We start from the raw sequence: 23,096 nt of genomic DNA on the forward strand, positions 1-23,096 counted from the left end.
GGAGCTGGTTGAGATTTGGCTGCAAGTGAACAGAGACTGGATAAGGGAATCAGATTTGATTGAAAACAGAAGATGTTCTGTGTTTGGACAGAAGTTTTCTACATGACAGGTAAAGCCACAAGCCTGCTAAGTGGCACATGCACAAGTCCATGATTGGATGGGAAACCTTAACAGGTCTTCAGGCTGCTTGGAATAATGATGTCCTTTTGCAAGGGTAAGGATTATTCTTTCTGTGCTCCATACGGAAATACAGTTAAGCTTAGTAAATCATGGCTGAGCTAATGTTGCTAGGTGGATGCTAAAAAGAAGTCTAAGCTGAGGGAAGGTTGAGCTGCAGATCTGATGTGGCAGCAGCACGGTTGTGCACAGCAAGCAGTAAATGCAATTCTTGCAGAGCTCTCACAGTCATTCTGCTGCAGTTGCATGGCTTTGGGTTACAGAGGAAGGGGGAGAGCTTTCATTGTTAGTGCACGCTGGGTGTGAAATCTCTGATATTTAAGCAGAGGACTGTGGCTGCAGCTGCATTAGGCCTGTATGAAACCTCCAAAGAGAATCTTGCTATCAGGTACAGGGAACTGGTTGATTGTGCAGTGTCATCTTCCCACTTCCACCCTTAGCTGGGAGTCCTCAGCTGGGTGTTTACAGCTCTTGGTTGTTGGGATTGTGAAAAAGAGAGAAGGGCAGAGAGGAGAGGTGGGATGTGGCCTCCAAGTGACCCAGAAATTATGCTGTCTGCATCATCTAACAAAGGAGAAATAACATACTGTAGTGTTTGGCCAGTGGCTGTTGTGTCAGCCTCAGGCGTGACTGAAGATTCAAAGGAAAATGCACTCATCTGATGTTCCATTTCTCCCCATCCCTCTACCTTTCTGTGTTTTTATTTACTAATTTCTTTTTTTTCCCCCCAAATGTACCTTATGTATACACTTTTTTGCTGGCTTGCACTGGGTCCTGTTCTGCAGGGTTTGTTTAGCAATGCATTGAGAAACTATTTCCTTTTTTTTTTTTTTTTTAAGAAAAACTCAAACCAAAAGTTCTTAAGCCACTACAGACATCTGGGTTCTGCAGAAGTGGGAGGTTCTCAGATGTCTCTGCTGTAGCTGCTGCAAGTAAGGCTGGCATGGAGACTCCACGCGCAGATCCTCAGCTGATGCAGATTCTGCGGCTTCCTCACTGTGACCTGCAGCGCAGTGCCGCGGTGCTGCTATCCCTCAGAGCACTTCTTCCTGTCCTTCCCGTCAGTCCAATTTCCTCTGCTTTTTAGAAGCTCCATAGCAGTCACTGCTGCCGTGATCTGGTGTGGTGAGATCCGAGGACTGAAAAATCTGACCTGTTCTTAAAACTGCTCCTTGATTTGTGCAAACTGTGTTTAATCCTTCTTCCTCTTCCTTTCCTATTTTTAAAAAAGTGATACTGCCTGGGGTCTTGCATGTATGCAGTTGTTTTTGACATTCAAAACAGTGGCACTGTTCTGCAAGCTGTCATTTTCAAAGGAGACTGCGCTCGTGGTCCAGAGTAGCAAGAACTTCTGTACCTGGTGCCTTTGCACTCGTGTAATCACTAGAGGTGGATGGGAGACAGGCACCAGGAAGTGAGTTCTAGCCAGAACTATTGGATGGGCCTCAGTCTGGTACGGGAGTCTGACATGTATGAGAGTTCCTTTTCTCCAATACCATCTCAAATAAATGAATCCACTACCAGCCATTTTGTAATGTTTCATCTGTGAACTTGGCTCTCCTCCTGTATGTCTGGTGAAGATTCATGTCAAAATATTATCCTTTAGTGTATTCAGTTTTGTTGGGGGCAAAATCATATGTGTGAGAAATGAAGTGAATTACTTTGAGGATACAAGTAATTTCCTGAAATGTTTTTTTCCATCTCTTTATTTTGTGTTGTATGTTTTGTCCTTGTGCAGCTCTTGTGCTTGCCTTGAAAAAAGCTGTTTGAAATCCATACTGGATTCAAAGTAGCTTTGAAGTTTATGAGATTTCGACTCACCACCTGAATTCTGTTTCAGCTGAGTTTTCCTAATGAAAGATCAGATGGGAAGGATGGTTTTCTATGCAGTTGAACAATTTTTTTTTTTTTAATGAACAGCTTCAGATCAGTTTTACCTGCTACATTAACACGTCATGTTAAAAGACTACAGACCTGCTGTCACCACTTAATCAGGCAGATGTGGTTAAGCCAAGAGGAGGCAGTTCTGGCTCAGTTCTCTTCCTACTAGAGAGAGAACAGTCCATATTGCCATAAGGTATCTTTGTCCTTATGCTCACAACAAATTACTTCTTTGAACTTAGAGGGAAAGGAGAATTTCAGAGTCTTCAGATGCTGCTTGGTGATACCATGATCAGATGATAACAATTCAGATAGCCAGGAGGCATTCAGATGAGTCAGCTGCTTCAGGCAAGCTGAGCTAAGGAACAGCTCGGTGGTAGGTTGGGTGGTACGTAGGAGTTACAAAGACAGTTGGTTTGTTGTTAGTTGAAGCCATTGCTTTGAACCAGAACTGTTTAGGATGGTTGACTGAACAGTGGAGCTCATGAGTGCTTGTGGGGTGGGTTGCATTGTGTTTGCAGATCCTCACAGAGCTGAGACTAGACACTGAGTCTTGTGATCCTCCATCCTTCTGCTCCTTGCTCCATGTGCAGTCTGTGGGGTAGACCTCACAGCTGTATCTGTATAATATATTCCTGTATAATATTTCTGCATACCTTGCTCTATAAAGATGAAATGTTTGCTATTAAATTTCCATGGATCAACTCAGTGGCACCTTTCTTCAGTTCAGATGACTTTGAAAAAGTCTCCTGAAGTACACTCACAGACTGCTGGTCTCTGAATGATTTTTGAGATCTTAATCAGTTTCTCACATGATTTCTGAGCATGATTTCAGAGATAAATTTGGCAAGTCAGATTCTGACTTTTTTCGATCTTTTCAGCAGTCAGGTTGCTCCAGATTTTTGGGGTCTGAATTAGGGTTTGTCTATATACTGGCACTGGGGAAAACAGAGAAGAGTCAGCTAAAAGTGTAAAACAAATCCACTTTTCACTGGGTGCCTTTAGATGACTCATCTTGGGTTCCCCAGTGTCCACATGAAGATAAGCTCCAAGATCAGAAGATGTGGTTCCAAAGGCAGAAACGCTGCCCCTCTTGTACTGCAAGGGACACACGCAGTGTTCTGCTGCAGCACGAGCTGCTGTCTGATGCTTTGGTGAGTGCACCGTGCCCTCTGGGTCTGTTGTTGGTAGGTTAGTAGAGGAGTTCCTTCCTGATTATGGAATATAGGTGATTTGCATTTTTTTTTAGCTGCATGTAAGAGCTGGGTCATCCACTGATCCAGTCCTTTTAAAACTTCAGCCACTGGCTTGTTAAATTGCAAGGCAGTAAGTGGAAGTATTGGTGGAAGCTCACATTAGTTGTCTTTCCAAGTGCTGCCAGACTCCATGAGATTTCATCTCAGAGGACAGGAGAAGCGTGAACTGCTGTTTAACATGTGCTTGATTTGTTGATTAATGTCAGCTGTCTACTGTGTACATTTCAGGTCATCTGGAGAAGTTGAAGGTGAGGAAAACATGATAGGTTTTGTGAAAATACAATTTTCTCAACAGTCTCAAACTGCTGATATTCTGAAGCAATCTTGGCTGCTACTTTGGTGTGGTAGAGTCCCTATCAGAGTACCTTTGACTGTCCCCAGATTCTTTAATGTATAATTTCATTCTAGGGCTCAGTTTCCCTTTTTAAAATTGAAAATAATCTTGCTGCACTTGCTGCATTCAAAGATGTGAGCATTAAAACCATTAGAACAAGCTATTTGGATCAACTGCTTTGAAACCAGACTGATTTTTTTTCTCTGTGTATGAGAGTTACATCAGGTATAATGCACTTATCTTTTAGTGACTTCTGAAGTAGGCTGCCATTTTCTAAGTATGAACAAAATGCAGTTCACAAGGTAAGCTCTGAGAGATAGCTGACTCCCAAATGCATGAAACCTAATTTTTTATGTGTGACTCTTAAGGAGAAAGAGAACTGGATGTTCTCACCGTCAACTCCACTAGAGAAGGAGGAGGAGGGCTCTAATGGAGCACGCCCTGAACGCAGCAATTTGCTCCAGCTGCTCCATATCCTGTCTCTGTTCTTCTTCCTTCCCATCTCTGTGGGTTTAAGGCAGTTGGAATATTGCTGCTTCTGTCGTGGGGTTTGCCATTTGTGATGAGTAGGCTGTGCAGTTTGGCAAGCAGGCAGTGAATAGCTTGCTATTGGCTTTATCTCTCCGTCTAGTTTGTGGTTGGAGACCTGCATGTTGTTTGTGGGTTTCTTACGTGCGTCACTGAACCCAGAAGTTTTATTATATTCTCAGAAAAGGGTTTTGCAACAGCTCAGCTATTAAAGCCTAACTGTTCTCGAGTTAAAAGTCTGGGCAGGAAATAACAAAATGAAATCCATCCTAGGGAAGAAGCGTGGTGCGTGTAGGGTGGGAAAAGAATGCAAATATACTATTTATAGGAAGAGGGAAAATCAGTAAATGTGAAGGAGTTATCATGGGAAAACCGGACTTGGCAAACTGAGATACTCAGACTATTTCTTCATTTTAGAGGATTACATTTCTGCTATATCCAGCGATGAAAAGTTTTGTTGAAATCTATGCTACACAGAGTACCTCTCCGTGGTGTCCTTTTAGGAGGTTATGCTCTGGGTGAGCCTTCTCAGATAAAAATATTTGAATCCACACTCTTTAAGCAGTGTGAAAGTAACTGAAGGCTGTGCCTGCTGCGGGGAGTTTGTGCAGGCAGAGCTGCCTGCGGGGCAGAACAGAATGGATAATTCCTTTGCTCACAGTCACACAGCAGGTGCCGTGGCTCAGCTCCCTGCAGTCAAGGTCCCATTTTTGATGCGATGCTTCTGGTGTTGCACTGACATGGGTGAGAAAAGCTTTTGCGAGGGATGTGAGAAAAGTGACTGTTCTTCAGCAATATCCTTGTTCAAAGCAGGATGCAGTTCTCACGATATTTGCACTATAATAAGCTTGTGTGGGGCCATATATATAAATATATATATATATTTGGAAAATTTCTTTGACTTAACTTTTTTTTTCCCCTAAATAGATTAAGTTCATCCTGCCTTCCACCGTGGTTTTTGGAACAGATTCCCCCACCCCTTCTTATCACAGTCAGTGCTTGCAGTTCCCTGCTTTATACTGGGTCATGTGCTACTTTGAAGGGATTTGCATATCATTAGTGCTGCATCCAACTAAATGTGGCACTCGGGCTTTAGAGACTATGCTGATACCTCATCCTTCTTCCAGGAAAATAGATCTTGCCTGAAGGGAGGTGCTGCACTAAAATAACATTACAGACAGAGGAGCCAAGCTGCTACTTTTACTGGCTGGCATGTCATGGCTGCCTGTACCAGTTTTAAAATCACTTCACCGACCTTTCCCTAGGTGCTCAGCAACCTTGAGGAATACCTGGGAGTGGCAAAGGAGTGAGGTGACCTGGGGAAAGAAGCAATAGCATAAAGCAGCACCCTGGGAATTCTGCTTGCTGTGGCTGACTAGTTTGCCTTTGGCTGGATTTTGTGGTTGCTGTTTGTGTATCAAAGTGCACACAGTCATTGAACCTTACTTGGAATGGCCTCCAGTAAAGAGAATGCTTGGGTGATTTCTGTCATCCCTCTGCTCTCCATGACATGTCAGTTGCAGAGCCTGGAAGCTGTGCTATTTTTGATTTATGCAGGATGACTTTTGGCATACTGGGGGCTATTGAGTAGTCCTCAAACTTCCTGCAAGTTCTTCTCTCTGACTCTCATTAACTGACCTTCCCTTCCCTCTCCTTTCAAACCATTTATTCATTCCTATTGCCTCCATTCCTGCTGTGTGCTTTGTTACCCGGACTTCTAGTTCCCATCCCTTCTGTCAGGGTTTTGATTGTTCTGTTCCTATCCTTACCCACAGCTAATTCCCTGCTTTCTAATCTCTTCTGCCTAATGTCCTCTGGGGAAATAAGTTAGGATGCAAACATGCTATGTTTGGAGGCAGTAAGAGCAGAACCAAGCATCCTGAGTGGAATTGAACCCAAACCTGCTCTCATACAAAGGAGTTTTAGAGAAGATGGGCAAAAATCCTAGGTAGGATGCATAATAACATTCAATCTGAATTGTGGAAAAATTGCTTTGAATGTAATATTTCCAGCTCCTTCCCCTAACATGGGAATTACCTCTACTCCAGATATGCACAGACTTATTTTAATTACAAGGAAGATTTTCAAAGTCACACCATATCTAATGCAGGCCAGCTGGCTGGAGCGTGTCAGACTGTATATTACATAAAGCCAAGGCACGAGGTGAGGAAAAGTACACTGAGTAGCAGAAAAAAACCAAGCAGCTAGCATGAAAATACTCTGCACAGAATCTCCAGGATCATTGTAGACCTGGCTACAAATGGGGGACCTTACTGGATAGATGAAAACACTTGACAGTGAGAAAGCAGGGCATCGTGACTAAGCCAGCCAAGACATCTTGTGTGCCCTGTGTGCACTAGGTTCACTCTGGAGGAACAGAGCATGCATGTTGCAGAGACATCTTGATTTAGAGTTGCATACAGATGAAGGTACAACTGTGCAGGAGGGCACAGCTGACAGCCTGTCTTTGAGAATAAGTACAAGCACACCAAGCTGCAGCAGCGCTCAGAAGTCGCAGTCACACCAGCGCATGGCACTACGCTGAAGGAGTGAGAGCTCACTGGTCCCCAGCTGGTATGGGGACAGGACCACGGCCTGTGAAGCATCATCAGCTCAGTGCTGCGCAGCTGCCTGCAGCAGGGCCACAGCTGTCTGCAAAACCTGCCCTGCACTGCTCTGCAGCACTGGGACTGACTGCAGAAAGCAAAGAATGGAAAAAAGGAAGTGTTATCCTCTCCTCTCTGTAACAATAAGTAAATAAGTACTGAGATTGAGAAAGATTGAGAGAGATTTTCAAGGTAATTTCTGTTAGGTATTATGCTCCAAAGCCATGTTAAGAGTTAAAAAGTTCCTCTGATTTCAGCTGGATGTAAATGCTCCCACATCTTACATGCCTGCCATCAAAGCCTGCATCCAATAGCATCTACTCCTTACTCCCGGTACTGCCAAGGAAGAATTTATATTATCCCAGTATTGGTAGCTCTCCCAGACTGATGAGCATGCCAAAAGCACTGTACTCCATACGGCGGTCATTTTTGAGATCAAATACAATATCCATTTTCCCTCATTTCTTATATATCCTTTATCTAGGGTAGGGGGAAATGGTCTAATTCTCTTTCCCACGTATAACATATAAGTAACATACTGCATTCTTCAGATACAGAGAATAAAAATATTTTGAGCAGAAGCTCAAGGGGAGAGAGATTTTAGTGGAGAAAGAATTTGTGTTTATTTTTTCATTTATAGTCTAATCTTGTCCCAAATGCTACAATTTATTGACTAAGGACATGTTTTCATTTGCAAATCATGGATCAGCTAACTTGCTTTGAGGCACTGTTTTGAAGCTTAAGTCTCCCCCATAGGAATGTGTGACATAGTGAAAAGTCTTTTGAGAGTATTTTGTTTTTGATAAGCAAACATAAAGTACAAATTATTATATTCCTTCTTGTCATTTTTATATTCTGGGCTTGAGATGTCAGTTTCTGAGTAGTGCATTAAGCACGAGATGGGCAATCAAAGTTTTGGAATAAATCTTAAATTTTAATTTTAAGAAGATATTGTTTCTAATCTGATTTTGTAGTAGAAATATTCATCAGATTGCGGGCTTTGGAATCTCTGGGTACACTGGTTACTCCTGCCTCACTGACTTCCTATTCCAAATGAAGGCCAGATGAAAGAGAGTGCAGCAAACATATGGGAGCAATGGGTCAGAGGACAGGGAATCCGGCATGTTACCCTAGCAGTGCCCACAGCATCCAGCATGAGGTTGCATCTATCTGCGCAGTGCTGTTAATCTGAATGTAGTTAATTGTTTCAAATGGCTGGGATGCCCTTTCATATTTTATCGAGATGCCCAGCCGCTCCCAGGACTTCTGTTGATACGGATTTCGCGTTGTGTCCTGCAGGAATGGGCCCTACAGGGTCCTACTGATACAAGCTGTAACAATATTATGAAGCTTGCTAGTGTTTGTTGATGGATACCCTGGCCTGCAATTCGTTCAGGTAACAGAAGGAGCTGTGTCGCTGAACCGAGGAGATAAGGAAGGTCTGCTGAGTCTTTGTACCAAGGAAATAGGAGGTCCTGCTTGAAAGCAGTCACTGAATACGCAGTGTACTTTTGGGAAGCTTCTGCATATGTAACATAGCTCTGAGAAACTTCTGCACTGCCTTCTCCTGAAATACTAAAGATGCTCTCTGTGAGGTAAATGCTTCCATGTAGGAGCTTCTCTGAGTGCCTGTAGGAGCATGTCATCATTATATCACAGACGAGTATCTCCTTTGCCTTGGTACTATGCAAGCCTGTGAAGATGACAGCTTTTCCCAAGGAACTTAATGGTTTGCTTTCTGGATTCCAACAGGTGAAACTGATTGACTACATCCACCGACAGCGGCAGTGCAAGCTGAGTGTGCCCCTGAATGACAGGACAGCAGAGCTCAACAGCTACCCGAGATTCAATGACTGGTTAGACATTGTCAATGTGAGGAAAGAAGTTGTACAGGTAAGCAGAAGCAACCATCTGCACAGAACCTTCCTGCCCCCTCATATGTGACTTTCCCAGCTGCCTGCTGGGTTTGAGTTAGTTTTCTGGGCAGCTGTGAAGCTGTGGTCTGGATTTTGACAGAGTGGGAGTCTTTACTCAGAAACAAATAATCGTGTTGGTTTTTTTTGTTTCACACAAAGCCTCCTCCTGTGAGTGAAGTCTGGTTCAAACTGATACTAAAGAGCATTGCATCACTGCGAAAGAATGAAATGAATAACTCCTCTGGTGTTCTGTGTGGTGGCCAGCATCAGCTGTTCATGCTCACAGACCGTGAACATTTCTGATCTTTACAGATTCTTTATCATTTAATTCTTAACATGCAAATCACTGGAGATCCTTTTACTGCACAGAATAATCTGATACTCTTGCTGGAATCAGCAATGACCAGACAAGACAACGCCCCCAGCTCCTGTCTGGACGCATTTTTTTTTAAGAGTCTGAAATCCTGCCTCTGTTTAGGTGATAAGTAGAACCTCACGGTTTGGACTGTTTCATTGGGTTTGGCCTGTGCATGACTTATCTGTGCTGTTCTGTACTGGGGAAAGTTCTGTTCTGCATAACATTAACGGTAGTATAAGTAGAGCTCATTCTACTGGCAGCTAAACAAAGCAGAAAAGGCTTTTTCCATTCTTTTTTCACATTTTTTGGCTCAGTGTTTGCACTCAATTTCCTTTGATCCTTACACAAGCCACGATTTCTTTGACTTCATCAGGAATCTGCCTGTAAAAAGACTAAATGAAAAATGGAGCAGATTTCTATGAAAGTTATTCCAGATTCATCCTGCTGTAACTGAACAGGTTCTGGTGAAATAGGATGAGTTAGAGACAGAGCTGTACCTTTTATTTACTACTGTTTATTTTAAAAGTGATGCTTTAGAATGGATATTGTCCTCCAGCCCAGTGAGGGTTTGGGTGGCACAGCTGAAGGTGCAGCAGAGGCAGTGACAGAACAGAAAAGCAGCCTGTTGCCGTGGCCAAACTGCCAGGCTCACAACTATTGTTGGTTTCTAGGGTTACTGGAATTGCTTGAGCCTAAAAGAATGTCTTTGTAGCTCTTTTTGAAATCCTTTGTGGTGCCTGCAAAACCGGGGGAAGGGATGAAGAGGTGGAGTGAGCAGGGAGAAGGGAGGTGGATAATTCAAATCTGCCACAACCTGATAATTCAGGGGAGTGTCCTGTATGTGTAGTCACTAAAGATGAGCAAATTTGGTTTTGATCCAAGTCAGGAAGAGAACATTTTCCAACTGTTCACTCTTTTTATTTGTGCTTATTACCTTCTCCCAGTCAGTGACCAAGGTATAAACTGTTTTTCCTTCTGTTCCGTGGGTCAGAAATACAAGGTGTACATTTAATGAAATTGCTCCATGATTCCAAGTCTGTGGCTATTTTTTAAAAGTTCTGCATCCACTTCATGTAGCTGCTGAGAGCTCCTGCTGTGTTTAGATTACCTGGGCAATACATTTAGTCTTTACAGTTATTTTTGAGTAGAGATGTCTGTCCATGATGGGCGACTGTCTTTCAGAAATGTTAGAGGTGTCATGGGATCATTCCTGCTGTTGCTCAGATCTCATGCATGTGAACAACACTTCAGGTGAATCATTTGAAAAGGGCAGTCACTGACAGAAGGTGCTTTAATAGATTAGCTATTATGAAATACAAAGTGGCTGCCCTTAGCATTATGCACAGTCTGTGCGGTGAGTGGGGAGCAGCCATCAGGGAGCCTTAAAGAGAGAGTTGAGTGGGCCAGACAACGAAAGTGGGGATGTATTCAAGTCCCATACCTGGTTCTGCTGCTACTGTACATTTACTCTGGGGAATCACTGAACATCTCTAAGAGTCTGATAGTTGTCTGTAAAACTGAAATACTTACACTGGGTTTCAACACTACAGGGAGAAAGATAACCTCACAATTGTAATAATCTTTTCACATAAGGCACATAGCTTTCTTTTTTCTAGGACTTTTAGGCTCTGAAACTGACTGAAAAAGTTGCTAACTAACTGTAGAGTTGGAGAACTTTCCCCTCTGTGATCCTCAGAAGCCTCCAGCTGCAACAGGGCTCTGCTGCGGCCGCCTCCGAGGTCTGGTGTTGCAGTGGAGGCGTGCACAGGTGAAGGGCTTGCCTGCGGCCCACTGCTTGCTTCAGGAGACAGGCCTGAGTCCATGGGCTGTTTGTTGTTTTGTTGGGTTTCTTTGCTTTTTTAAACGGTTCTGGTTTCCTTTGCATTTCTAGGGTTGCTGGAGGGAGCACTGCAAGATTGTGCTAATCTCTGACATAACACCTTTGAAAAACAGCCTAATTGCAAAGCAGTTTTTTAGCTCAGCAGTTAGAGAAACAATGCTCTTTTTCACCCTCTCCCACCTCCTCCTCCTTCCTTTCCCCCGCCCCCATCTCTCTCCCAAATAAAGCTGCCATGCAGGGAAGTACAGAAGCTCCCTGGCTCTCCCGTCAGAAATAGAGCAGCAGCTCTAAATTAGAATATCTGCTGACTCCTCCAGTCCAGACCGAAGCCTATTTTTGCCCAGTGACTTGTTCTAGACATTGTGAAGCTTGAAAGCTCTTGCTGTTATAATTGCTGTCTTGTTGTTGGGCTCCTTTCTTTCTTTGAAAACCTATATTTAAAACAAGAATAATGACTGCTTGTAAAATCCTTTAGTTCTGGAAGAGATTATAGTAATAACAATGCACTGTTTATGGCATTGGGTGACAGCTCAAGCTCCTGTGAACATGGATAACAGTCAGCCAGTCATGCTGCGCAGAGTGAAAGGGCTGTTCTGTGTGGACCTAGAAAACTTGGAGGTAGGTGGTAAATACGAGTGTTGACTTTGTGATCCTGTTTGCTGTCTGTGAATACACGATTTGGAGGGGTAAGGAAAAAAGGAACCCCCTGCCCTAACTCACGCTATTTCTGTTTCTTTGTTACTGTGCCTCTAATCAGTTGCCAGACAGATTTGTATGGTAGGAAACAGCGGCTGCTGTAGAGGAGGTTCTGCTTTGGAGCTGGCCTAATATTGTTCTGTGGCTTCTTTTTTTTCTTTTTAAATAGAGCATTTTTCTAGGAAATGCCTTGTTTTTGGCTAGGAGATTTGGAGGAGGATTAGCACTGTGTGTGTGTAAGTTACTACAAAAAATGGTGCATATATAGCTAAATATGGTGGACTGAAACTGGGAAAAAGAGATAGTTGAACTGAGAATGAAAAAATGTGGGTGAGGGAAATCTACAGAAAGTTATGTAGTTGTCTTCAGTGGGTGAAAGTTGCTCTGTAAACGTACCTGGGAAGATACCCTGTTCTGGATTGCCATGCGCCTCTTGAGAGCTGGAGTTGGGAATTGAGGAGAGTGGGAAGAAAAGAGGATGTGAGCCTCACTCCCAGCTGGATTGAAGGAGTTTCTTGCAGAGCTATTTACTGGGTTCTGGGCTTGCAGCATGTCTTCCAAATAAAAGCGATTTAAAAAATCTCTATTAACTTACTTTCTTTAGCATAGAAAAAATTCTCTGCCTTTTCTCTTGTTCTTCCCAGAAATATCAATATTCTGTTCCCACATATAACTTGTCATCATCTTAAAAAAGTAAATTAGAAACACAGTCACTCTTTATCTCCTGAAGCATGTCTGAGCCAGCCCTGCTCACTGTGTAGCACGGGTTCCAGTCAATCAAGTCTGGAAAGCTGTTTTTAGTACAGATAACTGTCCTGCATAGGGAGGGGCAGATTGGTTCCTGAGCAAGCCAGGGGCAGCTCTTGGCACACAGCAGCAGAGCAGATTTGTGCCTTGAGTAAGAATGAACTTAGGAGCCTTCTGCTGTCCCTCTGAGAGGCTGTACAGGATGAGGCCCCAGTGCAGCACTGATATCTTAGGTCATGGCCCATGGTTTTGCTGGTTGGACTGGGCTTTGGTTGCAGCGGATCATGCTGAGCAGTTGTTTGAGGAAAGGTGTGGCATTTCTGTGTGTCCATCTTTACTTTGGCTGGGGGAATACCAGAGGCAGATCCGCCCAACCCTGTCAGGTTTCCACAGGTGTGTCCTCTCATCTCCTGTAAGGATATCTGTCTGGGATTTCCATGGCTCTGACAGCAGAAGCTCTGACTCGATAGCTAGATAGCTGAGATCCTGAATCTGCTAATTATGTGCATGCAAATGAACTCTGTCATGCAGGCTTTGTGCACCTGTACTTCATCACCATGTGCCAGCAGAGGCCACTCCCCAGTGTGAGCAGCCTTTCCCTGCTGCTGTCAGGGCTCACTGGCCCTGCCATGGCAGGCGGGTGCCCCTCGCAGCACCGAGCCACTTTGGCACTTTGGGGTCAGGGAGGCTCACATGGCCCCCCAGACTGCAGTGAGATGCTGCAGCCGTACACCTGCCTTCCTACAGAAAAGCTACAGCTCCTGTCCGCAAAGAGCAGAGTGGAACTGCCCTGAGACTGTCAGCTTCTCTCTGCCCACTGGTTGTGTGAGAGCTGAAACGGTGAAGATGTTAAGCAAAACCATAGCATGTACATACAATTTAATGCAAGTTAGAAATTCACTGTGGGAGGCGTTCCAGAATGCCCATAAAATCTTCAGAAATCTAAGAACAGAACGATTTTTCAGTAACTTCTTCACTGGACACCAGTAAACCAGAGCAAAGGAAAAATCATCAGGCACAAAATGTTCTTAAGAGCATCCTGATGTGCTTTGCTTAGAGCTGTCAGTGGGAATTTAAGCACCTTACGTAATGAGCTTTCTCTTTTAACATTTGCTGCTTCACAGGAGGATGGCTGGTGAGAGAATGTATTGATTTAAGAGGAGATACTTGGGGCCTTGTCAACTGTCTGTCTTTACAGGAAGAGCCGTGCCTACTAGGTTGAGGGGCAGGTCAGGCTGATTTGTCCAAGTACCAGCAGCATTAGCTCTGTAGGCTTATCTAAAAAATCTTTACCAAAAATATCTCATCCACTGTGATAGATATCAGCATTTTTGCCATGTTTCAAGGATTTAAGTTGGACACCAGACAAGATTAAAGACATGATGCCATCATGAACTCTTCACCCTGGCTAATTCAGAGTAACCTTTGGATGGCTTCTGGGATGCTCTGGTTTGCCTCTCTCCTCTTTAAACATGGATGTTACAAAGTGCAGAGTCTGTATGTCTGATAAGCAGGCGAGCTTTGTAGAGAAGTTCTCTTCCTGGTTTGGGCTTTTTTTTAACATTGTTTCTGCTGCACAGCTTATGTGAGTATGGCTGTAAGTTTTGTTGGTGCTGTTCTGAGGTGCTGAAAGATTGAAAGCAGCAGTTTCTAGATGTACTTTTTTTTCCCTTTAATAAATTTTGCCTTACTATTGGAGTAGTATGTGAATATCTTGCAGCATGCTGTGTTATTCTGTAAGCAAGGAAAGGTGCACCTGGGGAGATGGCACTTAGCTTGGCCCTAATGCAAGCCTACAAGCTGCATTTATTTTAAAGCCACAGCACCTGTGAAGAATGAGGTGAAGAGTCTGTTGAACCCATATTGCTCACTGTCAGTGCTGAAAAATGTCAGTAACTGCTTCTGAAGTGCTCAGAATTGCACTTGCACCGGGGGGGGCTGGAGCCCAGCTCAACAGCTGAGCCAGAGCATCAGCGGGGCATGTTTTAAGCTCCATCTTGAACTGGTGACCCTCATCACTGTCACGCTGGCTGGGAGGATAACACAGGTAAATTATGTAAGGCTGATCGTAGGGGCTCATGTTGGCCAGTTTTATACTAAGCCACATATTTGCACGTATATGTGCAACACGAGTGGTTCTTTAAAGAAAGCCTCTTACTTCCCCTCCCTCCCCCTCTTTGAAGGCTTATTTCTTTTGTTGTGTGGCAGCAGGTTCAGAAAGTCTGAGCTCTCCCAGCTCAAGGTCATTGGGGCTGTTTAAACATAATCTCCTTTTCTGTACTTATACTTTCCTACAACTTGTTATGCTGTCTTTCTAAAATTAAACTATTGAGCAAAAGAGTAGATTGGACTTTGCGTGCTGGCCCAGCAAGGAGATGAGCTTACAGCAGGCTGCACTGCCGGGGTGTGCCAGGGTGAAAGCACACTTAGGATGGAGAGCAAAGCCAGCAGTGAGCTTCCATGCAGTGCTGGGCTGTGCCTCGTGTTGCATGCACTGAGGCACAGAGCACAGTGCTGCTGGCGGAAGTGAAACTGGTCAGCCTTGGGGTGACAGAGTTCAAGTCCTCCGCAGCAACTGTGTACCGCAAAGGAAGAGATGCCCGAGCACTTGTATAAAGGCAGTAGCTTGGAGTGCTTTGTCATTTCTTAAAAACTGGTGTTAAGGTTTTCCTGTGGGAATGAGAGAAGGACCTGTGGGGCTCCAAATGCTGCTGTGCAGGACTCAGCTCCGCTCAGAGACCATTGTGGCAACTCCTTCCCACCATCCCCACCCATCTGTACTGGTGGAGATGAACAATTTTGTGTTTGTGGACTGTCCCCGGGGACCAATGAGCATGTGCTCGTAGGAGCCAGAGCTGAGCCCAGATGCCATTCCTCATACCTCCTGCAGTAGGGAATTGGAATTCCCCACTGAAGCCTTGTCTATACTAGCACAACCAGGAGAGCTAATTTGGGATAAGTAAAAAATAGTCAGTTCTTCCTCGCTGATATGACTTGAATCACACATTCAGAATATACTGGTTTTTGGTTTTTTTTTTTGTTTGTTTGTTTGTTTTTTTTGTTTTTGTATGAAGGCCTAATAGACCATGTCATACTCCACTGAGGACTAACTATGGGTTAGGTTAACTATGTTAACTATGGGTTAACAAGGCTCAGAAGTGCTGTGGCACATGCCCTGGGTAACTGCTGTACTCTGCCTTCCTTGTAAAAGGAGAATAGATAGAAAAGAACCTGACTGCATCCTGGGTACCTGGAGGGAGGTAGGCTTGCAGAACAAACTGACTTCCTTCTTTCTTCTAGCCTCTACATATTTAAAATATGATATTTTATTGGGATTTCCTTTACTGACTTAACTGCAATCTCTAAGCTGAGCAAGGAGAACTTGCTCAGTTTTTGGCATGTGATGCTACACCTGCTGTTACAAAGTATTGTGGCTCACTGGAATAATTAGCTGCCAAGCCTTGATACCCCCTGTGCCAATCATCAGCCCGAATGTTAGCACTGCAGATCAGCAGTGCTTTTCCAATTTGGGGCCTCCACAGAGTAGGAGCAGAGGGAATCTGATCCCCACCTCCTCTATCCATCGCGTCCCATCCTGGCTGGCCCCGCATTTCATCTGCTCACAGTACTGCTTGAAGCCTGGGCCTGGGTGGGGTCGTCTGTGGTGGACATGTTCAGGTTCCTGAGGAAATCTTAGTCTATCTCATTTTACTGATTGACTTACGAACAGCTCTAACAAGTTACTGGTTACTTCTGTGTCATGCAAAGGATAGGAAAGTGAGGTGGCACTGGGTAATGTGACTCGGGAGCTCATACTGAGAGCTGTGTGAGGCCACTGCTTAAAGCAGCAGCTGTGTCATCTCAGCTCAGGGAGTGGTGGTAGTGAGGAAATGTTTTGAGATAATTCAAGGATGACATCGCTGTAATCCTGCTTGTTCTGTGACTGTGTAAAAGCCTGAAGTGGGATGAGCGTGTCTCGCAAGAGGCACTGGCTTTCCCTTACGCTTTAATGGAAGAGGTAACATCTTTGCTTTAGAAAGCAGGGGCACCCGTGGTGGTTGAAGGCTTTCTGCCCTGTTTTAGGTGTTTGTAGGTACGGGACTGGCAGTGCTGGGATGTGTCTGGCTGACCCCGTCCCTCTGACACCCCGCTCCCATCTTGCGGGGATGCATCGCGCTTGTGCCACGGCTGCTCCCATCACTGCGAGGCCGGCATCTTGCATCACAGCCAGCCTTGTGATTGTGCTGAACAAAGATGCTTCTGTGAGCTGCTCTCTGCGTGCAGAGGAGTGGAACCAGAGGGTGCTGGGAAACAGCTCACTGTCAGACAAACTTGGTTTAATTTTGGAATTAGTTCAGTTTGGCTGGGGAGCTTTGTGAACAAAGCTGGGCTGGCTGCGTGCTGGAATATTTAAGTGGTGGATTTTAGGAAAGTTAGTTCAAATGTAAGATGTTTAGCATTGAAATGCCTGAATTAAGGCAGGTTAACTTTATCTCTTAATCACTTTAGAAGTATGGTGTGATTAGCGGAGCACTCTCAGTACCTCTACTTGAGCATTTCAGAATGTTTAAGACCAGCTGCCTGTGTCAAAGCAATGGCAGCTGTTTTGATTCATCTGTTGATTTTAGGACCCAGGCTAACTTCTGTCCCTAGTCGGGATTGTGAGAGGTGTGATCTTAAAACAAATTAATCAATGCACACTCAAATTTGATTTGCAGCCTTTTAGGGTTTGAAGGGTTGGTGTTAAATGTCCACAAGATTTCAAGCTTTTTATTTTCAAACAGATACAGTCTGTTTCCTACCTAAATAGAGGTTGAAACCTTGTTATGTAGCACGGTTCCAGCAGCTGAAACTTCAGGAAGGAGGCCAAATATTGTGAAATTTGTGATCTCATCGTGAGAACAGGCAGCAGTGAGGTTTGTTTAGGCAAAACTGCAAGGGAAATTCCTGGGTATCTGCACTAAGTATCCTGGTTTTGTTTATTAACTACAATTGCTGCAGACTTACGCTGGAAACATTTGAATGAGGGAGCAGAGAGCTTAACTTTGTTAGGGAACGTCCGATCATTTCATACTTTCCAGAATCCTGTACCTTTTGTGTCTGCTTGATTATCTTTTTGGGGGTTTGGGGTATTAAGAGGCACAAGGAGATCTACACAAGTATCTTTCTAAGGGTATCAGTAAGGCTGCTCCTCTAGTGAAAGTAAAATTGCTTAAGGAGATCAGTATCTCTATCAAAACATTCTTTCTCTTGATGAAAGAAGACATTTTCCACTCCGTTTGAACTTTTCATTTCTCCAGTGAAAACCAAATATTTGCCAGTTTGTTTTTTTTTCCAGATTTTTGGCCTGCTTTGTTTTAATGATATAGATAACTTTAATTAGTAACTTTTAAAAAATACTGAGTGAAAACTTTCCACAGGGGAAGGAAAGAAGAATATTTCAGTCAGCTCTAATCCTGATTTAAATACTGGCGAAGGACAATGACATCCTAGTGATACAGAGCACACCCAAGCATGTGCCTGATCTCTCTTGGTGTAGAGAGAGCGGAGAGCACATTCTGAGCACTTGCTGCTGTGTGATCACTACTGACCCACTGATCCCTACGAGAGATACACTACCAAGTGAGTAAATCATGAGTCAGACCAGGCAGTGAGACAGTGGCACTACTTTGCATCAAAGATGACAGTCTTATCATTGGTATATATGAAAAAGTATATTGACTTTTTTTTTTCCTCCTGCAGAGAATACCAGAGGAGCTAACCTTAGATGCCTTACTTGAAATGAATGAATCAAAGGTGAAAGAAACAATGAAGAGATGTGGCGCCAGAGATGAGGAGTGCTCCAGACTCAATGGGGCACTGAGCTGTTTAAGGAAGGTGACTGGATCAGGTATAGGACTGCTTTTTTTCCTATGGGATTAGTTTCTCAGCAACCCAGATCACATCCTTCTTCCTTTCATTTGAGACAACCTCCAGAAACCTTTGTGTCTTTGGCTATATGCTATAACTGATGTCAGGTTATAGCTCTTGGATCTGCATGAAATTAGAGCAATCAAGTGCATCTAAAGCTATGAATGAGATTTGGTTTTTTGACAATATTTTCAGCTCTGGAAATAAATGTATGTAGAAATAGACTCTCCAACTCAACAGACTGTATGATTGTTCCCTCTGTGTTCAGACTTCGGTCTGATGCTGCAGTGAATCTTCCATCATTTAGTATCCTGGACCTAACAAATGCAAACTGCTCTCCCCAGATATTGCCAGCTCAGAGAGAAGGTAATTCAGTTTCATATGATGTAGCTCAGAAACCTGGGTGTTTTTCAGCTTAATTCTTTGGAAAAGCAGAACATTGCTCTGACAACCCTTTATCACTGCGTAGCTTGCAGGGTGCCAATTGACTTACTTCTCTTTAAAGCTGCTTCCTTCCTGCTATTTTTCTGACTGGAAATTGATATAATCATTAGCCAAATTCCAGTAGCAGATGTAAGAGCTAGAAAGAACTTTGATTTACACTGAAATTATGGAAAGAAGGACACTGTCTGTTTAATTAGGAATGCACGTGTCCAGTGGATCTGACTAAATTACTTAAGAACAACCTTAAGATTCCCAGAGTGCTGTTTCACCATCTTCCCCTGCCACCTTCCCAGGGCTACCTTCACAGCACTGTAAATTCCATCTGTATCAGACATGGCATACCAGCATACTGGCAGTCCTGTGCATCAGATCTTTCTTTGTAACAGTTACTCATCTGTCACTGAAAGGTGTTGTTTCCTGTTGGAATTATGACAGCTTATATCATTCACAAATCATAAAGATTAGCTAATGGAAAAGCCATCAAACAGTTCAATTTCATGTTTCCTTTTTTCTAATCTTTCTTGTCCTGCATTGTCAAATATTTCCCATCCATATGTAGCAATATCAGCCATTGTTCAGAAGGCATTGGCATCTAGCCCAAATGCAGGTACACTTGTATTAATGTTCCTCTTTTTTCATTAAAAAAATAATAATAATTCTGTGTTTTGAGAGGTTTTTTTTTTTTTGAAGCCTAGATACATAACTACCACTTAATCTGTTAAAATTCAACCTATGTTAGAACATAAGATCTTCTAAAATGTATTTTAGTTTAGAATTTGAGATACGAAAAAAGGGTAACTAATGCAGTCCTTGTTTTAAAGGTTAACTTTAGCTGATGGCATAGATGGATCTTAGGAGAGGAGAAGCAATTACTTGACTGGATGCAAAGAAGGGGAAAAAAACACCTCAAAGCCTAACGCTGCATCACGCAGTATTGTGTGCCAGCATTTTTGTTTTCTTTTCTTTCTAACCTAACATTGCTATGGTTGCTGAACAGGTGGGGAGTTAAAAGATGATGTGCTGATGAATCTTTCTGAAGCACGCCGAGAGAACAGCTCTACCAACACAACTGAGTGCCCTTGCTCCTCTGCGCCCACGTGGACTCACAGTGCAATGAACCTTCCCAAGGGCAACGGCCCGCAGGCACGATCGGTGTCGGTATCTACAATCTCATCTTCAGATTCTCTTGCCTCGAGTCACGGACCTTCTATCTATGCAGATAACCTCCTGGACCCTTTTGCCTTCCCTGCACACGGTGGAAAGTTAACACCAAGGACTCCTCATAGCATCACCATCACTCCCCCAACCACTCCTCAAGCCAAGAGACGGCACAAGTTGAAGCCACCACGGACTCCTCCTCCTCCTTGCCGGAAAGTTTTTCAGCTGCTACCTAATTTTCCAACCCTCACAAGGAGCAAGTCCCATGAATCACAGCTGGGAAACAGGATAGATGATGTTCCTCCAATCAAGTAAGCATGATGCTTCCTTCCCCTTGGGCACTGAAGAGCTGTATTCATCCCAACAGGCATTCGGTGCTCCAGTTCTGATGCTGGTGGCCAGCTGCCTGGTTGTGGTTTCACTGCAGTCTTACAGTCGGTATCAGTGGGATATTCTAGGATAACCACAAAACTGGCTCACTAATAGTTTCCTTATTTGAAATTGCACCTTCCTGGGAGGTTGGGATGACTGCTGCTATGAAAAGGCCCCAACCATTTTTTTTCTCAAATATCTAATAGTCGATTCCATATCCTGCAATTCTCTTTTGACCTTAAATGTTCCTCTCAGTTCAGGTGGCTGGTATCCTTTTACATTTTATCTTAAGATGTGTTTTAGCTGCTAATGTGAGCTTTAAGAAAACCTATCTATGTGACAGCTATGCCTCTGTATGAAGACAGGTACTCTTAAGCTAAATATTTATTTTTGACTGATCCAGGCTTTTTTTTCTTCTTGTTCTCTAGGTTCGGTAAGAGATTTTTACAGGTTTGTCTGTATTTCCTTGACTGGGAGAGAAGAACCTGTCATTGTCAACAGCCTGCAGTATGGTCACCTCTGTCCAGCCTGTGAAAGCCCTATAATAAGGCCTTGTATTCCAGAGCTCCTGTTACCTTTGTGAAGAATTGCAGGATGCTTACAGGGTCTTTGTACCCTGTATTTCTTCGGATGACAAAAGCAGGAAAAACGAATGCTGATGTTTAAGGGCTAAAACAAGGAGTTTGTGTGTAACTGTTTGTCTTTGACTTCTGAGAGCTGATACTGGTGTCCCTTGGTACCAGAAAGAGATCTAACCGTTTGTCTTCAGATATTCACTGCCTAGTGTCTCTGTGATGAAACCAGACAGTCGTGTGTGACCTTTTGAGAAATGCTTCAGCACATTCCTAAATGTAGAATTCCTCTGCTGATGAGTCTGTTCACACATTCAAGAGTCTGCAGGACAAGGACTTGTGCTTTTATACACCGACACGTTTGGTGCTTTAATGCTACTGAACATGACTGTGTGCAGCTGCCTCTTAGACACAGAACTTATAACCTTAGAAGCTCTAGGAAAGTGCCTCACCATTCTGTCAAGTATGGAAGTTTATATAAGGACCACACATTTCTCTTGTAGTCTTTAGAGCAAATCCCAGAAATTACTTTCAAAAATGGAAAAAGTACAAAGAGAGAAAATTGTAAAATGAAAGTGTAAGCAGAAATTGGAGCATTTCTCTCTGCAGAGTGATGGAATTTATATAATGAATTGAAAAGGCATAAGAAAATGTTAAAACAAATTAAGATTTTTGGTGCTTCTATGCACATAGTCTATTTTAAAAATTATACTGTGGGCTCTCTTATGTCCCATTAAATTCCAAAATTTATATATTTTTGTCATGACTTATGTTATGATGATGAATGCAGACAGTTGTGGTTTGGATGTCCGCACTTGCTCAGCAGTATTCTTTGGAAGAACAGCTAGTCAGTCCAGCCTATTGTGAGATGCTGAAGACAACAGATGCCTTGAAAAGTTCACTGGAATAATTATTTAAAAAAAAAAGAATTTGGTGCCACCTAGGGTCAAAGAGAGAGACTGGCTTTTATAAGCATTGACAGTGTCCCGTCTTGAGCCTATGCTGATACCTACAGGTTGAGTTTTCTCCTAGTTTACAAAATGTCTACAGATTTAATTCAGGAAGTATGGCAGTCTTGATATTTGAGAGCTTCCAGGAAGTTTTTTGGTATAACCACTGGAGCACTGGACTGGGATTTTGGACTGTAGCTCTCCTTTTCTGCATTTATTGGCTAGCTAAGTGATGCCAGCTGAATTTTTTTTTATTCTTCTGGGCCACACTTGGTTCTGTCTATAAAATGGTGATAATAATTTACAGTATAAAAGAATACACTGAAATCTACTGATTCCATGAAAACTGGATGATGGTTTTGGTGGAAAGTCAATTGGGAACAAACTATTGTGCGACTTCCCACTTGGTTATGAGAATGGCCTAGGGCTTACTTAACCCCTAAAAATAATACATAACATTTTAATGCAAGGAAGGAAGAATGATGATTCTGACACCAAATTTTAGTTTACATTGCCTCTGTATGAAAAACACTACTATCTTGTAGTTTTACTGCACAAGGCAAATTGATCTCAGCTTTGCTTCTAGAGAAGTCATGGCTACTAGTTTTATCTGTAACTGTGTTTATATCTAAACTGTTAAGTGTGCTTGTGGGTAACGCTTCCCTAAAAGATCTTTGTTCTCCATCAGAACTCTCCCAAGGATCCCCTCAAATGGTACGAAGAGACTTTGGCTTAGCTGTAACACACAGGTAAGCAACACGTACTGTGGGAACCACAAAGGAAATAAAGGAGGGGTCAGACCAAAACAGCATCATAGTGTGTTTGTAGTAGTAAAGATGCGCTTGAAGTTGGGTTGGGTGCCTCATTTGTCAAGTTCAACCTTCAATCTCTATTTCAGCTCCTTCTGTTTTTAATATCTCTGATGTGTTCAGCTCATGAAATCCTTTTTCCAAAGCTAACTGACTTGTGATTCTTCAGTGACTGGTGTACCAACAGCAGTAATGTTTTGTTAGGGGCTTGTGTCCTGGGTGAAAGGACTAACTAATCACAGAATCACAGAATGGCCAGGGTTGGAAGGGACCTCAAGGATCATGAATCTCCAACCCCCTGCCACATGCAGGGCCACCAACCTGCCATTTAATGCTAGACCAGGCTGCCCAGGGCCCCATCCAACCTGGCCTTGAACACCTCCAGGGATGGGGCATCCACAATGTCTCTGGGCTGCTGTTCCAGAACCTCACCACTCTCATAGTAAAGAATTCCCCCTGATGTCCAACCTAAATCTCCCCTCCAAAAACTTAAAACCATTTCCCCTCATCCTACTTATCAGCCTAAGTAAAAGAACTGTGCA

General features: G+C 43.4%; 1 protein-coding gene across 7 annotated transcripts in view; it reads left to right on the top strand.

Annotated features, from left to right (window-relative positions):
• KSR1 (kinase suppressor of ras 1) overlaps positions 1 to 23,096 on the top strand; it is a 48,138-nt gene that overhangs the window by 8,875 nt on the left and 16,167 nt on the right. For 5 of the 7 annotated variants that reach the window (XM_010721977.3, XM_010721974.2, XM_031556443.1 and 2 more), the window contains exons 2-6: positions 8,535 to 8,675; positions 18,082 to 18,229; positions 19,691 to 20,162; positions 20,652 to 20,656; positions 22,434 to 22,494. In XM_010721977.3, the coding sequence (XP_010720279.1) occupies positions 18,121 to 18,229; positions 19,691 to 20,162; positions 20,652 to 20,656; positions 22,434 to 22,494 (647 nt within the window). In that variant the 5' untranslated portion in view covers positions 8,535 to 8,675; positions 18,082 to 18,120. Of the gene's footprint in view, positions 1 to 8,534; positions 8,676 to 11,425; positions 11,515 to 17,759; positions 17,962 to 18,081; positions 18,230 to 19,690; positions 20,163 to 20,651; positions 20,657 to 22,433; positions 22,495 to 23,096 lie in introns of those variants that run through there. The other 2 variants (XM_019621966.2, XM_019621964.2) reach the window with 2 other exon arrangements.

This window comes from Meleagris gallopavo, chromosome 21 (assembly GCF_000146605.3).
Source record: "Meleagris gallopavo isolate NT-WF06-2002-E0010 breed Aviagen turkey brand Nicholas breeding stock chromosome 21, Turkey_5.1, whole genome shotgun sequence".
Taxonomy (NCBI): domain Eukaryota; kingdom Metazoa; phylum Chordata; class Aves; order Galliformes; family Phasianidae; genus Meleagris; species Meleagris gallopavo.